Source organism: Durio zibethinus, chromosome 6 (assembly GCF_047325235.1).
Source record: "Durio zibethinus cultivar Kanyao isolate XHJ-2024 chromosome 6, ASM4732523v1, whole genome shotgun sequence".
NCBI classification, from domain to species: Eukaryota; Viridiplantae; Streptophyta; class Magnoliopsida; order Malvales; family Malvaceae; genus Durio; species Durio zibethinus.
Window position 1 is genome coordinate 7,963,867 of NC_143167.1, and position 18,012 is coordinate 7,981,878.

The window sequence follows — 18,012 nt, forward strand, 5'->3', positions numbered from 1 at the left end:
GCAATCTATGGATGGTGTGGAGTATTATCTATTAAATGATGGAATACTTCTGGTCTTGCAGTTGTAGCACCAAGTTTGTTTCTTGAACTTTGCATGCTGGGTTTATTAAAATAAAAGCAAAAATAATAATAATGATAATAATAATAATAATAATAATAAATAAAACTGTGGAATGGAAAATCCTAGGCAGCAGCAATGAAACACAATGCAAAGATGCAAGAATAAATAAAGCTTTTAACTTAATTCTTAAGACTCATTTCAAAGATAAATTTTTCTTTTCTCCATGGCTGGAAAGTTTATCGAGACATAGATCTCGTCTAAGTTAATCAACCATATCTAAAATCCATTAAGGAATTGCTTGAATCAGTGTGATGTGTCCAATGCATGTAATTTGAGAGTTCCTCACAATTAGAAAATGCATCATAAAATGGTAACTCACATTGCTTCTTCCCCAAAATGTTGATCTCTTTGCATTAAGACTGGAGCCTTTAGCTTTACCAACTGGCATCTCAGTGGAAGATTCAAGTCCAGGTGCAGATATAGGACGACCAGGATCCATTGAAGACAGAATCTCACCTATTGATCGGTAAGATTCACTGGTAGGTAGCACATTTGGGACATCTATCTCATTAATTGGATTTTCATTTCCTTTATTTTGCTTACATTGTTCCTCTAGCCGAGGATCAGGATCTCTCATCTGTAGAGGATCTACAGCTAAGATTGAACTCTCAGCCTGAGTATGATTGTCTCTAGGGGATTCAACATCTGAACCATCATCTCCAAATGCCTGTACACACACACAAAAAAAAAAAAAAAAGAATTTACCAATCAGTTAAAGGGATTACCACTCAAGATCTGCGATGGTTTGAGTAAGAAGGAATGAACAAATCAGCATTAAACTTAGCATCCACATTGTGAACAAAGTTTGCATGGATGATTTCAAAGGGTGCTAGTGTTATTGAGAAAATAATGGAACCTCAAACAACTTACAATACAAAAACAAGAAGGTTTCATTCATTCAATCTCCAGTCCTTTAACAAGCTATTGCCTAGCTTGCAGCAGTAAGACTAAACTAGATGGGGTAATTACATGTATAAAAGCATGTTCTTAATAGGATACTTAGAGTGAAATTTTGCTTTACTATTTCAATTTCCAATCCATACGACTTTAAACTCAACTCTTTTCTTTTTCCTTCTTGCGGCAGCAAATCAGTTGTACACATAATAAAACTATCCACGCTGAGGTTCTCCTTATTAATCCTCACTGCTTTTTCATAACATACAGATAATTTCTTTTTCATTTATCCTCTTTTATATTACCATCAAATGACAAATGCATCTCAAACCTACACATTTCAACTGAAATCACTCAAATTCTATGGTTAGTATGCTCTTCCATATCTCCTTTATGGATAGTCACCAGCCTAGATACTTCATGTTCGTAGGACATGATTGTTCTAGTTGTATAATCACTAAAACAACACTCTGAAAGAATCAAAACATATGATTGCCCACAGCAGAATATGCACAAAAGAGCAAGAAGGTGGACTATTATTTTGTATGAAGCTCATCAACTTCTCAAGTTCAATACAAGAGTACCATGCCAACAATCAAAGAATCTTTTAACCACTTCCCACGTCCAAGATATCCTGATGTCATTTCTGAACATTTATCATCACAACAGACATCATAAAATTCTCATGCAAAGTCATCGTATGTGTAGGTGCGTGTGCAAAGGTTTCAATGGGCCAGGCCAGGCTCATTTGACGTATAGAAAACCTAATCTAAACCTGCACTGGACCCGGCCTGATCATTCATATTACGCTTATTATTAAAACATTAAAAATATTTTATACATTTTTAATTATACTTTAAAATTAATAAAAAATATTATTTATTAACATAATAATATCCTTGGGCCAGGCTCAGACCTAAAGATTTCCATTTCCAAGCCCAGCCCAAATCTAGCCAGGCCTCCAGCCTGTGGACGCCTGGGCAATCATGGATGTATAAGCTTTATGTTTGTATATTTAGAGAAAAGGGGTGACAAAGAACCTTATAGTCATACAGATCACTGCCTGCATAACCACTGCTTTCACTTAATTTCCCACTGAGAACGCGTTCAGGATCTTCATCCGTGTCTGGATCAGCTTCATTTTCTGCATCATGGTAGCCATTGTCTTTCATATCTGGATTTTCATCATCAGTCGAATCTTCACTAGCACTATTATCAATCCTAGAATCAGCTGAAATAGAACATCTTTGTAGATTTTCATCCTGAAACAACACAAATAATCACCACAAATAGCAGTATACTAAAGAAGACCACAAACATAGGGCTTTGATAAAGCAAAGGTTAACAATATTTTGAAACTAGAATTATGAGAAAGAAAGATCCACAATCATTAGAAACATTACAACGAACAAGCTTTCAATAGTTAGTTACAGCATGATCAACTCAAGTTTGCCATTGCTCAATAATAACACAAAAAATGACATTGTCATCACATTGACAATGGCAGTACTAGCCTATTACTAAATTCATTCAAATTAAAAGAGTTCTAAATAACTTTATGCTTAATTAATGCTAAGAGGTAAATGGCTATAAATGATACGATATAATTTCAAGCATCTAAGTTTATATAACTTATTTTTTATGATATAGCCTTTTAATACAAACTTGGGTATGAATTATTCTAAAAATATTTTTAAACAATCACTCAGGGTTTATCATGTAGCATAATAAATCATAGAGAAAGCATTTACATCGATATGCTATCAAATAACAATGAGGCTGGGAGCATCTTACAGCAAAAATATTCTCATACTCCTCCAAAAGAGTTGTAACAATGGCTTGAGCATTATTAGCAGCATTTGCAGCAGCAAGAAGCTGGGCAGAATTATCACCATTAACATCAAAGTCATCCTCCAAATCACATTCACCAGCTAATAGGGGGCGTAAAAGCAAGGGTGCCATGCAAGCAGCTACAGCAGATGGAGTCATTCGATTCTCATGAGAATGAGATGAGATTGTATGCATCATCTTCAGAATCCTACACAACATGATGCATGTCAAGTTGTATAAATCAATAAATATTTATAACAACTTCCACGTATCTTCACCTACGAAACGGAAAGATTTGAAGCATGTTTAAGAGACAACAGTAATAAAAGTACAATGTTAGGAAAAGCCCTTCTATCAATTCAAAGCTCCCCATGAATGGAAGTGCATGTGGGTCAAGTAGCTTCTCTTCTACTTTCTGTAGTCTAAACACTTAATATTGGTTGAACCCTTCCCACAAATGTCATCCGCAAATAGAGCACAACCAAGTGAGATAACTAGATGCTTAATCCTATACTTTCTTTTCAATAAATCATAATTTAGCATCTACTTTTGTGTCAACAAGATGTCTACTACTTATGCAGTGTTAAAGTTATAAAATAAAAATATAATAGAAACAAATATTTATTGTATCAAATGCATAGTTTTTAAAATATTAAAAACTCATCCATAAAAGTTTTTAATCATAAGTTACAATATATGGAAATGGAGGGAAAAAAATAAAACATGTCATGTTAGAAAGAGATAGTGAGTTTACCTTTGTAACAGACGCCGGTTTGGTTCAGGAAATGTCTCTAATATCGCAGACCGCATTGCACTTATCCGAGCTTCCTTCCCATCAATTTCTTATCCAATAAATACGTAGAGCAACAGTATTAACTTTTACAGACACATGGAACAATTATTTCAATAAAATGCAAAAATATTTTTTAAAAAATAATGGAAAACTTGTGAAAAAATTAAAACGAAACAAAAAGAATTAAAAAAACTGTTGGGACAGAACTTGATGCTATTGACAGTTAACCAAAATCTTAACATAATCAAGATGATATATTATAATTGAACCAGTTGGACTTTTACCCGCAAAAAAATTGTACCAGTTGCAGCAGACAGAAATAAAACAGAATCCACAAAAAACTCATGAAAATGTTAAACTTGGTAAAAGTAATATATGGATTTGCTCCAGGGCATAAAGTTCAAAGGCACAAAAAGCCTATTCATTCAAGTCTAATCATTTTATACACACAAAAAGAATTAGAAAGTGGCAATCCCAATGCAACAATAGCAGTAGCAGATTCAAGACCCCTGACAAGCGATTCAAATACACATGAGCGGAACCATGTCAAACCAACTAGGAGCATACCTCCTACATTTTAATAAATGAGCTGACATCACAACAACCCCCCCCCCCCAAAAAAAAATGATAATTAAGCACCATGGTTAAATCATCATGACAGAAATATTAGCTAATATCTTCTTTTTTGCCAACTTTATTTATATGTTTCATTTTCTTTCAATTCCAGTGACCACAAAAATGGACCACTTTATCAATTATGAAATTGAAAATACTAAGGAATAAACAGAAAAAACCGTCAAAAAACAGCAAAGATTCTATTATTCCCCTTAAATACTGATGTTTGTGTTTCCAATAAATATTTATATAAAATAATTATATGTTTGACAATAATTATACAATCATGGGTATTAAATGGGCAACTTTATAGCTTCATTTACCATATTTTAAGTATATCCCCTGGGTAAAATATTCCTTTATTTACATCCATAAATTGCCCAAAAATTGAGGGATGTTCAAGCTCTAAGTGCCGTATTCTTCTATTCATTGTAGGTTTGCCATGTCAATATATGCTGCACCTGCAATATCAACTCAGCATGCCGAAACTCACAGGTACAGGATGAAGCGAGCATGTAAAGCATCATAATTTCATAAGGCAAGGTTTTATTTTTTGTTTTAAATATATATATATAGATATAATATACCAAATTGTCCCAATAATATGTACTGAGGATTTATAAAAACAATAAATATCTTTTAACACCTTCAAGAGGTCCTATCAAACTTCAAAGTGAAAAAACTTGAGAGAAAACATGGGAAATAGAAAAGAAAAATGTTAAACATACTGTAAGCCTCCAGCAATGCAGTACAGCAGGATGCAGGAACTGGGGACGAGGGTAGCTCCCTCAGAACATGCTGTGGATCAAACACCTTTGATGATCAAGGAACATGAACATTAATCTGATAACACAAATGGCATTATGTACCAACAAAATTACCTTAACACAGTCTCCCACAACATGAGCATCCTCGTCAGAACCAAATTCATTCTTGCCTACATTACAAAAAAGCAAGACAAGTAAGACAGCCTTAATTTGGTTCGCATATAAACAACGCAATTTATCCAGAGGAACCTAAAAAACAGTTGAGAAATCCAGCTAAGCAAATATGTGGGTGTGCTAAAATAATCATCAATTTGAAATGAAAAGATACCCTGTTCATATTCTTGAACTTTGCGATCAACCTCCTCAACATCTGCAGACTGACGTAGAATTCCCTCAACTTTTGTTCCTGTCGTAGAAACATGACTCGGTGAGTAAAAAAATTAGTAATAGAAGAAGCAAGAAAACATTTTCTTCACTTTATCCCCTCAAGTCTCCTAATGTAACCACTGAAATTTCCCAGATTGTTCTTCCAAAATAGGCTTGCTACTAGTTAATTTTACAAACTCAACCAGATCGTTAAGCTTACTACATATCCTAACTATCCTAAATTAATGGAATACCAGAAAAGCAACTGCTAGTGGGATTGAGCACTCTAGCCAAGATGATGGCTCAGAAATTCAGACCTAAAGTAAGGTAAAAAAAATAAGATATGATCAAAAGGATGGCTGTGCATGGAAATTTTCACCTAAGTTCGTGAAAATATTACAACTGAAAAAGCAAACTGCTAGCCTAGCAAAGGAACTTAATTTGCAAGACGGAAAGCATAGGAACCCATGCTACAGAATCGAAATATCAGCAGCTACAAGAGCAGAAGAAAAAGGAGTAAAAAGAATTTGTATTGCCAGTTTTATTTAATCCTTAATAATTTTACTTGAAGCAACAACAATCTTACAGTTGGCTGCTATGCAATCTGATCATTTGTCTGTGTGTGGGTGTGCGGGTGTGTGGGTGTGTGGGTGTGTGTAAGGTCAACATAAAACCCCCCACCCACCTGCTTCTTCTAGACCACTCCCCATCTATAGCATACAACGAGAAAACTTAAACAACCCAGAGATCCTTACAGCAGCATACTGTTTTACTACGTAAAAATATGGATTCCTATGCTCTAAACAAATGGACAGACACAAATCTTCCCTACTGTTATGATCACAAGAATAAAACCAATTCCAAAGATTAAGACTACAAATTTCTATACAAGACGATTGTATGTCAGAAAGACTTCACTTTCCATTAGACCTAACACAACAGAAAGAATAGCTCAAGTAACATAAGTAATAATCACAATCTAAAAACACCACTTACCATATTTCTCGAGAAATCGCAGAGCTTTCTCTAGGAATGAAGGGCTCCCATCAATATCTTCAAGTGCAAGCAAAATCGGTCTTCCAAGCAATGATTTAGCAGTGCGTTTGTCTCTCCCTAAGAAGAATCCAAAAACCAAATAAAAATAAGTAAAAAAAAAATGCAGAAGAATCTGTAGATAAGTAATGATAATCATCAAATAAATTTATAAAAAAACTATGAGGAACAAACATTGATAGAATGACCCTTCAACTGTATCAGTTGTGTCATTTCGGAAGATCCCATTGTGTCCCATGACAAGTGCAGCACTTGGCGCTAGTGCAAGGGCATGTTCTAAAGCTGTCTTCCACTCATACAAATCCTCTGATGTCTCTGCCTGAATTTAGAAAGCAACAAGGAAGGTATTAGCTTGTTGAAGATTTTCTTCAGGAAAATCAAACAATAATATTAAAGTTGGTTATCCCACATCTAATAAATATTTAATTTTCTGCAATCTTATATTCAAGTTGAGCCCCTTCACTTACTGCCAATTGGTAGTAAGTTGGATGCTTAACATGGTATCAGAGCCAGGATTTCTTTCTGTTGCCCTTTCCAAATCTGTCACATGGTAGGCATCTTCACCTACGCGTGATGGGGGCCTATTAAAGTGGATTATCCCACATCTAATAAATATTCAATTTCCTGTAGTCTTATATTCAAGTTGGGCCCTTCCACTTATTGCCAATTGGTAGAAAGTTGGATGCTTAACAAATAAATCATTCAAATATGTTAAAAAAAAAAAAAAGCAAATCCATAAATAATAGTTGAAACAATAGTCAACCACAGATGATGCACCTTAAGAGTGAAAGCCCGTCCATCACGCCCATCAGGAAACAGTACAGTCAACAACTTTTTATCTTCTCTAACAACGACACTGCAAACAAGAGGAACTATAAGCAAGACTATTGTAACAACTATCATAGAAAACATACAATGACTATCCCTCACCTTCCAGAATTGTTCAAGTCAATACCCCCCAAAGTCAAATTAATTTCACCACCTCTTTGTGGTATGGCACTCTGCAAGAAAATTAAAACAATAAGAATTTGTTTCAATTAAGTCCCGGAAATAAGACCTCTAACCAATGTGTTAAAAAGTGAACCATGAAAATTATCAGCCTCTCCCCTTTCCCTCTCTATTAAAAGAAATGGAGCTGAGGAGAGGTGAGGAATACATAGAAAGATAAAATCACAATACCACTTGCATGTTCAAACATTTCACCTTCTCTAAAAGCACATGCTAAAGTTGTGAAATATTACATTATTTCCATGCAAACCACTATTTTGAAGTTGCATCAAGACGGAAACTCCTATCCTAATAACTTTTGCAGAGGGTAACCAAAACTCCTACCCAAACAACAAGGACCGTTCTTACAACCAATATAGAAACTTGATTCACTGATAACGTCTGCAGAGTGTGTTTCAAGACCTTAATAGGAAAGTACCACACTTGTTCGTAACTAGATCCTATAGAGCAAATCTTGATAACCTTACCAAACGGTAGACCCTAAGATATGCTGCAAAGCAAACAAGCAAGTGCATCATGGTAACAGTGACCAGTCATAAAGTACCCCACCCTCTCACATAGGGCAAAGGTGGTACATGTGGTTGCAAGGTCAGAAAGCCACATTCTCTTCTGAGCCAGCGTTCCTTCCCTTGCAATCAAGTGAAGACCTTCAACTCATTCTGGGTATTAATGCTGCCTCATTGGGTCCAATTCTAAGCTTAAAATTCAGCTAACTATCAAAAGAAACCATCAATGTGGATGCAGAGCCCTTAGAGTGTCAGAGAGAAGATAACAGGAAGCAACCCTCTTATCAGCAAAAGATGTTATAAGGATTCACCCCTTGCAATGTGTAGCAAAGTACATGCCTGTTCTCTCCGAGGTGACAAAGGCAGGCATCTCCAACTGGAAGGACATATAGGCATTTACCATACCAAGATAAAGCACTAAAGTTATCCTTTATATCATCATAATGCATTGATCAGTTGTACTCCCAAATTTGAGTTGCCAATGACATGCCAATATAAGTTAGAAATAGACAGAGCACATCAGCATGTTAACACAGGAGAAGACTCTCCACAGCCACTATCAATCCCAACTTAAAAGATATGCCACAGAAAAGGAGTTCCAGTTCATATAATACCATAATAAGGATTCTCCAATAATGAAAGATCCCCATATCCTAAGTCAAAGATCTTTAAGAAGTTCAAGAAGACCATCAGTATTGATAGTAATCCCTTAAATTCAAGGATCGAGGTAATCAACACATATCATGCCTAACATGTGTTCCAAATTTAGCCACCAATGACATAGGTGATACCCAGTGAAGCACAAATATAACTATAAGATATAATTATGATATGATATGGATAAGTAGAAATGACAATCTTCAACAAATTAAGATCTGATACAATGAGGATTCATTAAATCTAAGATGACTATCCCAAATCCTTTCTGTATAGCTGATTGATTTGCAAAGGTTACTTTTATGATATGCTATTCTTAACAAGTTTTCACAGTTTGCACATGAGAGTAACTTGTATAACTGAAAGTTTGAATAAAAAATAGCACTACAAGCACTGATCCTTCTCAAATCAGAGTTAACATTCACATTTGGCTTTTATAAACAGAAATTTGCATTTTTTTTTCTCCTTTTGTATCCAAGGAATACACCTTAGCAGGAATCCTTCAGTCTCTAAGATCCTCTCTAAGAATTTGGATTCTTTAATTCCATGCAAAATTTAATATTGATGGTATCCAAATGTCAACAGTTGTTCACAATAACTGATTTTATATTTGATCATCAAATGGAAAATTTCTTCCAGAAATTGTTTCCTTCAAAGCAATGAAGATACAAAGCCCTCACTATTACATATTTTTCCAACATTGTAACTTCATATGTTAAGAGGGTGATACAGAAAGCATCAACAGTCCCCAATATGTTGGTTGCACATACTTTACAACCAAACAAAGCCATATAAGTGCATTGGTATTAAATTGCTATTATCCTCTACCTATAACAATGTTCAATGATATAAAATGTACCATCAAATCATGCTTATGGCCAAAAAGTTCAAAGGCATTTATATAGCATAGCACATCAAGAAGTGAGAAAATCTAAAATTAGTAGCATATTGATGACATAATAGTCTAGAACCACTCTCCAAATTCATGTGATGACTGTGTAGTATTGTGTCACATATGGTCAATGATTATCGCAATCTTCCTAATCCGTTTACAACAATTCTAAATGATTTAAAATATACTATTAAACCATTGCAGCAGCTAAAGCACTGAAAAGACATGGTATGTACATAAAAGTATAAGAAAATGAGGAAAAAAACAATTAACAAATTGAATACGATACAACAGAACATTGTTGTTTTTAAAATGAAAAGTCTACAACCATTTCCTCAATTCCTGTTTTATACAGCCGATAAACATCACACAACTATGAACTTAATGATCAGGCAACAGATTACTGATACTAGCATGTCTTTGGCAGCACATAAGAAAATTTGGAAAAATAAATAAGCCCTACTATAATTACTCTAATAATGGAAAGGAAGATAAGTACTAACAGGATCATTTTTAAAGAACACCAAGGAAGTGCGTGTGAGGATAAACCACCTCTTCTTCCAAGACTTCCAACCAATCCCTGCAGAAGTTCAAAAAAAACTTATAAAATAATTTTAGATTAGCTATATTGATAATTGAATCAAAGTAGTATTTAAAAAACATAATGATATGACTAGTACCCATATGTATGAGGTGATTAAAGGTGTATTGGAAAAAAGGTAATGCAGCAGATCTCAATCCTGCTCTTGATTTTTAACAAATAGTAATACAAAAGATGCACATTCTCTAAGAATTGAAGACAATAACTGATGGGTAAATGTGATTCTTCACTTCAAGAATGCTTTGTGCAAAATTAATACTGACACCATCAATAAAGAGCAAATACTAAAACATGGTTTACCAAGGAGACAAACAAGGGAAGTATTGTTCATATACAGATACAATAAATAAACACTCACACATAGAAGGAGAACAAATTTAAAGATATAGATATGGAAATGTGCATACACAAAATGTGATGCGATTTATACACATAAAGTTATGACAAATAAACAAATTGTTTTTTACTTATCATTGTAAATAAGGACAATTATTCTTTCATTAATTAAAATAAATAGATATAAGCATTATTTATACGAACAAGACATGGATAGATAGGAAAACTGTTTATGAGAGTTATATCTAAGAAAATAATTTAAAAGTGGGGAAGAAAGCAAACAGTGATAAAAAACTTTACGAACCTTTTGAGGATATGAACAGAGGGCCACTCTTGAAAACCTGTGAAACTGTCACATTTCAGAAGCCATAAACAAGCACCAACTGCCTAGCATAAAACTAATTATACTCTTCCAAAAGGAGCTTTTAATCAATTCAATGGAGCATATACAGCAAATGTATCATTGGATACCAAAATTTTTAATGTCACACTGTCAGTTAATGCTATGCAAATCAATCAATTAATGATTGAAGCAATGAGTATTTACATAATGGACTAGGCTGTTTTCTCAAGATTAACAAAGCGCCCATTGAATTAATTAAACACTGATTATTTACATAATGGATTAGGTTGTTTTTCTCAAGAATTATTAACTACCTCCGAGCTGTGGCACTGCATGGGTTTACCAGTTTACCAATTGACATTAAAATGTGAGTATAGACACCAAATCAATTCAATGTCATACCAAGCAGCAAGGAAACCATATCAGATTGTGGACCATAAACTAAGGCATTCAACATCCATAGGACACTGAGATCTATAGGACACAATGGAAGAACAGATTACAACTTTTAAATTAAAAAAATTTTGTAGCAAAGGGAATGGAATGAAGTGTAAATTCATTGATGTCACAAAAGTGTTCTCGAATTTCCTAGCTTCCTCCACATATCTTTTTTTCCTTTTTTTTATGTAATCTACCCATCTTGATTTCCTTAAAATTTATGTTTCAACATGAACCAATGCTTTTTAAGTCACCAAAACATATACTGAATACCGAGACAACTTTCTCATTAAAACACAATCAAAAGTTGATTTTGTACAATTTCTCCAAACCCTAGAATTAAGGGGTTGGAGGAAAAAGACTGGTATGCAGGCCATTTTATTGAAACTTAACTAATCAATCTACTTGTTTGAGATAAAATTCTGTTTGGCTCTATGCTTGCTGATATGCTTTTTTGTAAGGAAACAAATTCTTAACCTAAAGAAAAAGCTTTATATGGAAACAAGCAAAGCAGGAAATATGTTTTAACTATTTACTTATCCAATTTCAAAAATTAAATTCCCTAGTATTAAAATTCCCGATTACAATGCCTTATTTGATCCAAACAATTTATTTTATTTTCAGTTTTCAAAATTTTCGCTTTCTTAAATGCCTTTCTTTCGTTCAAATTGAATGATAATAATATTACTAAAAAATAAGTTGAACTTCAATTTAAAAATCGCAAAATCTTTTAACTTCTACCAAAAATAACATTTAAATGTTTAATCAAAAGTTCATTATCTATAACATCACATAATCAATCCAAAAAATGCACAATATAAAGATCCAAAAACTTTATTGTAATTCACATTCCATTTTCTCAGGAACCAAACAAAAATAAACTAAAAAAAAAAGTAGAAGAAAGAAGAAATTTTGAATAAATGGATGTTACCGTGTTTGAGGCTCCCCCTCTGGGCCGCTCGAATGCCGTTAACGAAGCCGACATTTTCGCAGATTAACATTGAAATATTCAATCAATCAAAGGAACAAAATTCCTCAGCATTTCATCTTCTCAGCGAATCGCTCGGTGTTCGACATTGAGTCAACACAGTAGATCAGAAAGTAAAGTAGAACCGAGGCAAGATCTAAAAGCTTAGAGCAAATAATAAGCAAATATTTGAGCTCAAGGTTTTTCTTTTTTTTTTTTTTTGAAAGAAGGAAGATTAATAGAGACAACGAACAACAATCACCAACCAGAACTACCACACTCTCTCTATAAATATACTTAAATTATTTACCCAAACAACACCTTTATCTCTATTTTTTTTTCTGTCATTTTTTTTGGATAAATTTTTTTCTCTCATTTTTTTCTGATATATATATATATATATAGATATTTTTTAATTTATATAATATTTGGATTAGGTAGAAAGCAATAGTAGCTGTCGTAGTAACACAGAAATATGAGAGACAAGAGAGAGAGAGGGTTAATTTTTCAGCCATTTCATTGGTTTTGGAGAGAGAAAAAGAGCGGCGGATGAAGTCATCTACAGTAAGTTTTTGTCCAAAGTCTACTCCTTCACCACTTACAACAAGCCACGTCATCACAAGCTGACAGGGGAATACAATTTTCCTTTTATACTAAAAAATTTACAAAAATTCCAAATTCCAACATTTTTTACGCTGGTGGACAAAGCTCCCAAAGATTAATAATAAGAAGGTCAAATTGCTAGGAGGCTCCTGTGCTTTTATTGAAATGATTGAATTAGCCTTCCACTGAAAACTATGGAAATTGGATTTTTATACAATAACAAACCGTAAATTTTACTAAAATTGATTACGGGGTTACTGTAGCTATTACTGTAGCTAAATGGTGGTTGACTTTTTCGATGTCATAATTAAATTGTATATATGATAAACTTTTTTATTTATTTGATCATTAAATGCTAACGTGATAATTTTTTTATCCATTCACATAAAATAATTGATTTATAATTTTTTTTTGTATAGGTGTAAAATTTTTAGCATCATGTTAGTATTTTTTTTCCACCATGATTATTTTCTCTCTTTTTTCAATGCCCAATTATTCTAATTTCAAACCCAAAATCTCATTATGCTTAAAATTTTTCTTCTTCATTTGTTTTCTATGATTTTTTCAAATCAAAGGCTTCTATCTAACTATAATTTTTTAATTTCATCTAACTTAAACTGATCTTGCATACAATTGAAGTTCAAGCGTTGAGTAACAAATGGGCTTTAAGGGTTGCTAGAGTATAGTACCATATTGAAATTTAGGTTACTAGGGAGATACGATTGAGGTTTGAATGAATAGAGCACATCATTGAGATCGATTGAAATCTGAAAGAGTGAAATATAAAAATGTCAAAAACAAAAGAAAAGTTTGATAAGTTTGAAATTTTTTGCTAATTTTTGTTTACAATAATTAAAATAACAAAATAGGTATGGTTCATAATTAGATGAACCCAACATTTATAATTATAATTATGAATACTAGTTATTAATTTGTTAATAAATTCATTCTGCTCATTTTATGTTAGGACATGCAACCTTCACCTATAATTATGAAAGTGATATTGTGTACTACAATTGTGGACTTAAAACTCCATTAGCGACATCAACTAGTGATGACAACCTTCGAAAAAGGTTTTTTGGTTGCAGAAACTATCAGGTAATTGATTTTGCTACGATGGATGGAATGGTACTTGATTTTGCTATAATTGATGAAATGGACAATTGTCTTATGATAAACATTTAAAAAAGCTTAGGATTTCTTTGGTTAATTTGAATAGGGTATTAAGAGGACAACTAAGGGTTTTCTTAATTAAATTGAATGAATACTACTTGGTTATGCAATTTTGTTGTTAGGACAACTTTGGTTTTAGTTTGTTTGGTTATGTTACATTTCAAGACAGCTTAGGATAACTCATGGATAGAATTTGTTGGTTGTGTGCAAGTTAAATGTAGTGAATTTTTTTCTTTGGCATGATGTGAAATTAAATGAAAAATATGTAAAAGCAGTTATAATTGAGTTAAGAGATGCCAATAAAAAGGTTGCAATAAGAGAATTTTAAATTGATGGAGGATAACAAAGTATTGAAAGAGCTGAGCTAAAGAGTGAATATGGATGTGTAAGGATGAATATGTTTTATGGAATCAACACTAAAGACTTGATAGATGAAATTGCTACATTAAAAGCTGAAATTGAGGTTTTCTAAAGAAGTCTAAAGAATTCCAAGTTTGATAGAAGAAGGGAAGTAAAGAGAAATTTTTTTTATAAATATGCTTTGATATTTAGTTAGGTAATATTATTTTTTTTTAGTAATAAGACATGGCAGTGATGATATGATCCAAAATGATTTGTTAGGCTTGCTATAGTGGTTTAGAGATTTGAACAAGAATGTAACAGCTTAATAGACCTTGCTTGTTTCTAAGCTATATAATGATTTTGTTTAATATAACTTTTTTTTGGCATACTTATTTTTAACATTTACACTCAAACAATATAAAGCATAATTTCATACTTTGGAAACATTATAAAGCATATTATAACATATTTGGAAAAGTATAATTTCATTCATTTCATTTGCAAAATGTCACAAAATGCTTACAAGTTACATACAAAAAATTCCATCAGTTATCATTCAAAAGCTTATACTAGCAATTACATACAAAAAATAATGGCGACAGATGTTACATAAAAAAATTTCATCACTAGCAACAAATTCTTAAAAACATTACTCACATTCCTAACAACATTTATCTATCATTCTAGAAGTTTTTCTTTTCCTTTCTTGGATGTAGTTGCAACATTTTCTTATGTAGAAAGTGTAGACAACCCTAGAACTCTTATGGAAACCTCCATGGATTCCCTTTTGTCTTAACTTTTATGTTTGTTTCTAATTTCTTTGTGCCTAACAGTAAACAAATGAAAATATAATATTGCCAATCTAAACAACAATATTGAATGAAAATAACTAGTGTGCATTAAATTAGTTACCAATAATTGATTTTTGGTAATGCATGAAGTAGGTTTCTCATTCCCTTTCCAATAATTATCTAACTAGGTCTATTAGATTTTATGGATAGAATAGATTCAGTTACTAATATCACACTATTATAGGTTTTATGAATAGAAATAGGATTTATATATTTCTTACATTGATAATAGATAATCCATTATCATAGTCCACATGTGTTTTTTTCATTTTATTTCGACCTTTTTCTGAAAGGTCAATAGTCTGTTTAGTAGATGGTAGCACATTGTTTTGGTATTAATAATTAGCCAAACTATAAAAGACTAAATTTTGACACAAATTGAAAAGTACCTCTTTGTTAGTGGTTGTAGATTTTTCATTAGATTTCTTTACACTAAGTCAAAAACCTTAACCACAACCTTACAACATTAACTAATAAATTCAATTGAAAAACAAGTCTAAAGTTAAACATAAACTAAAATAATAACATGATAGAAAAAAACAATACCTTCTTTGTTCCCTTTTTCAAGGTTTAGCATTTTTAGTTTGGGCCTACAAATGAGCAACAATGAAAATGTTTAACAAATAATTATCATTTAGTTTATTAAATATTTGTTAGCAAAAAGGAAAATTTTTTACAAATTTTACTTTTTTTGGACATCTTAGTCTGTTCAAATTTTATTTGGACTTAGGCGTTGCTTAATAATTTAAACAAAATTCTATCATTAAAACATTTTTATTTACTTATTTTAAAGTTAAAGTACAATAAAACATATAATTTCTTTTCTTTTAATCAAAATCTTAATATTTGCATTTGTTAAAATGTATAATAAAATCTTTAAAAAATAGTAAAACAAAATAAAAAAATTATAACCACTCATTCTATTTGTCCCGACAATTTCATCACAAATATATATTATTATTGGATATATTCATAAATAGTCTATTAATTCAAGAGTCAGTAAGTCCACTAATAAATAGAAGAAAAAAAAAGTTGACCAATGATGGGACAAAAATACTGAGTCAAAGAGTATTTTCAATTAGAACTTCATGTATTTTTTCTTTACTAGGTATTTAATTTTCTTTTATATATATATATATATGTATATAGATGTTACTATCGACTAAATAGTAGAGATAATACACAATATTTTATTTGTATCTATAATTTATATAAATAATCTATAATCTATCTATAATAGCCTCTTTATCTCAAAATTATTGTCTCTTATTGATTTTTTTATCAAATTAACTAAAATTTGATCATTATTTTTAATAAAATAATAAAATAAAAAAATAAAAATAAAATTTGTAAATTTTGAGTTTCAAAATTTTTAAAACATACATTTTTTAAAATTTTAATTTAATATTATATTTCAAAAAATAAAATTAAAGTAAAATTACTTTGACAAAAGAATTAATAGTGGGCAATTATTTTTGGATAAAGGAAGTTATATTTTTATATAAAAGCAAAAATATTTATAAAACTTTTGATTAAAGAAGTAAGCATTTACGTGTGTTATATTTTTGAAATTTCATTTTAAAATATTTTTAGTATAAATATAAATAAAATTTTATTTATCAATTTATCACTAAAAATTCTACTTCCTTTGAAAAACTTCCATTAGATAAATTTATTTGATAAATAAAAATAATGTTTACATTGAATTCCTACATCTTTATGTGATGTATTTTACATTAGGATATTCATTATGTGTTGTTATGCATTTTTTAATTTTAATTATTTGTGAATATATAATTATATATTTAATATATAATTATCATTTAAAAATAATTAATCACGTCACGTACAATAATACACATTACAACAAATACTAGTTCTATTAAAAATAAAAAGTAAATGATGTTATTAAATGCGAGATTTGGTACATTATATTACAAAAGGCAAAATTTTATTTTATTTCCATGGTCGAGAAAAGAGAATACACAAAGTTATTGTGATTTAAGGCTCATTTTCTTTTGGTTGTTCCTAAAATAAAAAGCATGGAGTCATTGTGATTAATTATGTTAATTTATGTTAATGGACCCCAAAATAAAAGCGCACAACAGAGGTAATTAATTAGGCCCACCCGTTGAGTTAAATGCTGATTCGGCATCATATCATTGGGCCCACCCCATATAATTAAACCGAGTTCACCGCATATGAGCACAAAAGATAATTTGTTACAGCCTCGGTTAAAGAAAAAAACAAAAAAAAAAACTGCATTTCAGTTAATTCCGAGAACCACGCTCGATGGTCACGCACTCACGGGTAAAAGTCACTAGCGTGGAAACAAACAGGCAGGGTGACCCAGATTTGGTGCAATTATCACTCGTGTAGCGGGAACATGCGAAAGAAAAGAGCGTGGGAGGTTTTTTACTCGTGTTTAATCGGAGAAAGCGGTAGCCGGTGAAGTGATGTTCTGTACTTTTGTCCTCTAAGGTTAATCGGAAAAAAGTTATGTTTGACTACCTTACCTGCTGCTGTTGGGGACGGTTTATTGCCGGTCACACCTGTCAAACGAGCTTACCGGTGGCCCTGGTCCAGCTCTTGACAGAAGTTTGAGGCAATTCGAGGTCTAGTTAAATTCAAGTGGAATTATAAATTTCATAATTTGTAATTTTTTATTAATTTAAAAAGTGTTTATATATATAATTATAAATAAATTAGATGATATTATTTTATTAATTAAATAATTAAATGTATATTATTTATAATAATTATAATATAATTAATAAATCATAATTTAAAATTGGATACAATTCATCAAAATTTATATGAAACTTATATTTATAAATAATGGATCTCCATATAAATT

At 31.5% G+C, this 18,012-nt stretch overlaps 1 protein-coding gene across 4 annotated transcripts in view; it reads right to left on the reverse strand.

The window, feature by feature from the left end:
- LOC111284292 (rho GTPase-activating protein 7-like) overlaps positions 1–12,449 on the reverse strand; it is a 30,310-nt gene extending 17,861 nt beyond the window's left edge. For 2 of the 4 annotated variants that reach the window (XR_016342785.1, XM_089762051.1), the window contains exons 1-14: positions 12,151–12,449; positions 10,743–10,779; positions 10,005–10,081; positions 7,369–7,439; positions 7,216–7,294; positions 6,613–6,757; positions 6,382–6,498; positions 5,348–5,425; positions 5,134–5,189; positions 4,981–5,050; positions 3,599–3,686; positions 2,809–3,052; positions 2,055–2,276; positions 440–787 (exon numbers count right to left, since the gene is read on the reverse strand). Coding sequence is in view for 3 of the 4 variants with exons in the window: in XM_089762051.1 (XP_089618177.1) it covers positions 440–787; positions 2,055–2,276; positions 2,809–3,052; positions 3,599–3,686; positions 4,981–5,050; positions 5,134–5,189; positions 5,348–5,425; positions 6,382–6,498; positions 6,613–6,757; positions 7,216–7,294; positions 7,369–7,439; positions 10,005–10,081; positions 10,743–10,779; positions 12,151–12,204 (1,686 nt within the window). In the remaining variant the exon portion in view is untranslated. Of the gene's footprint in view, positions 1–439; positions 788–2,054; positions 2,277–2,808; positions 3,053–3,598; positions 3,687–4,980; positions 5,051–5,133; positions 5,190–5,347; positions 5,426–6,381; positions 6,499–6,612; positions 6,758–7,215; positions 7,295–7,368; positions 7,440–10,004; positions 10,082–10,742; positions 10,788–12,150 lie in introns of all 4 variants that reach the window. The other 2 variants (XM_089762052.1, XM_089762053.1) reach the window with 2 other exon arrangements.
- Positions 12,450–18,012: the final 5,563 nt, after the last annotated feature.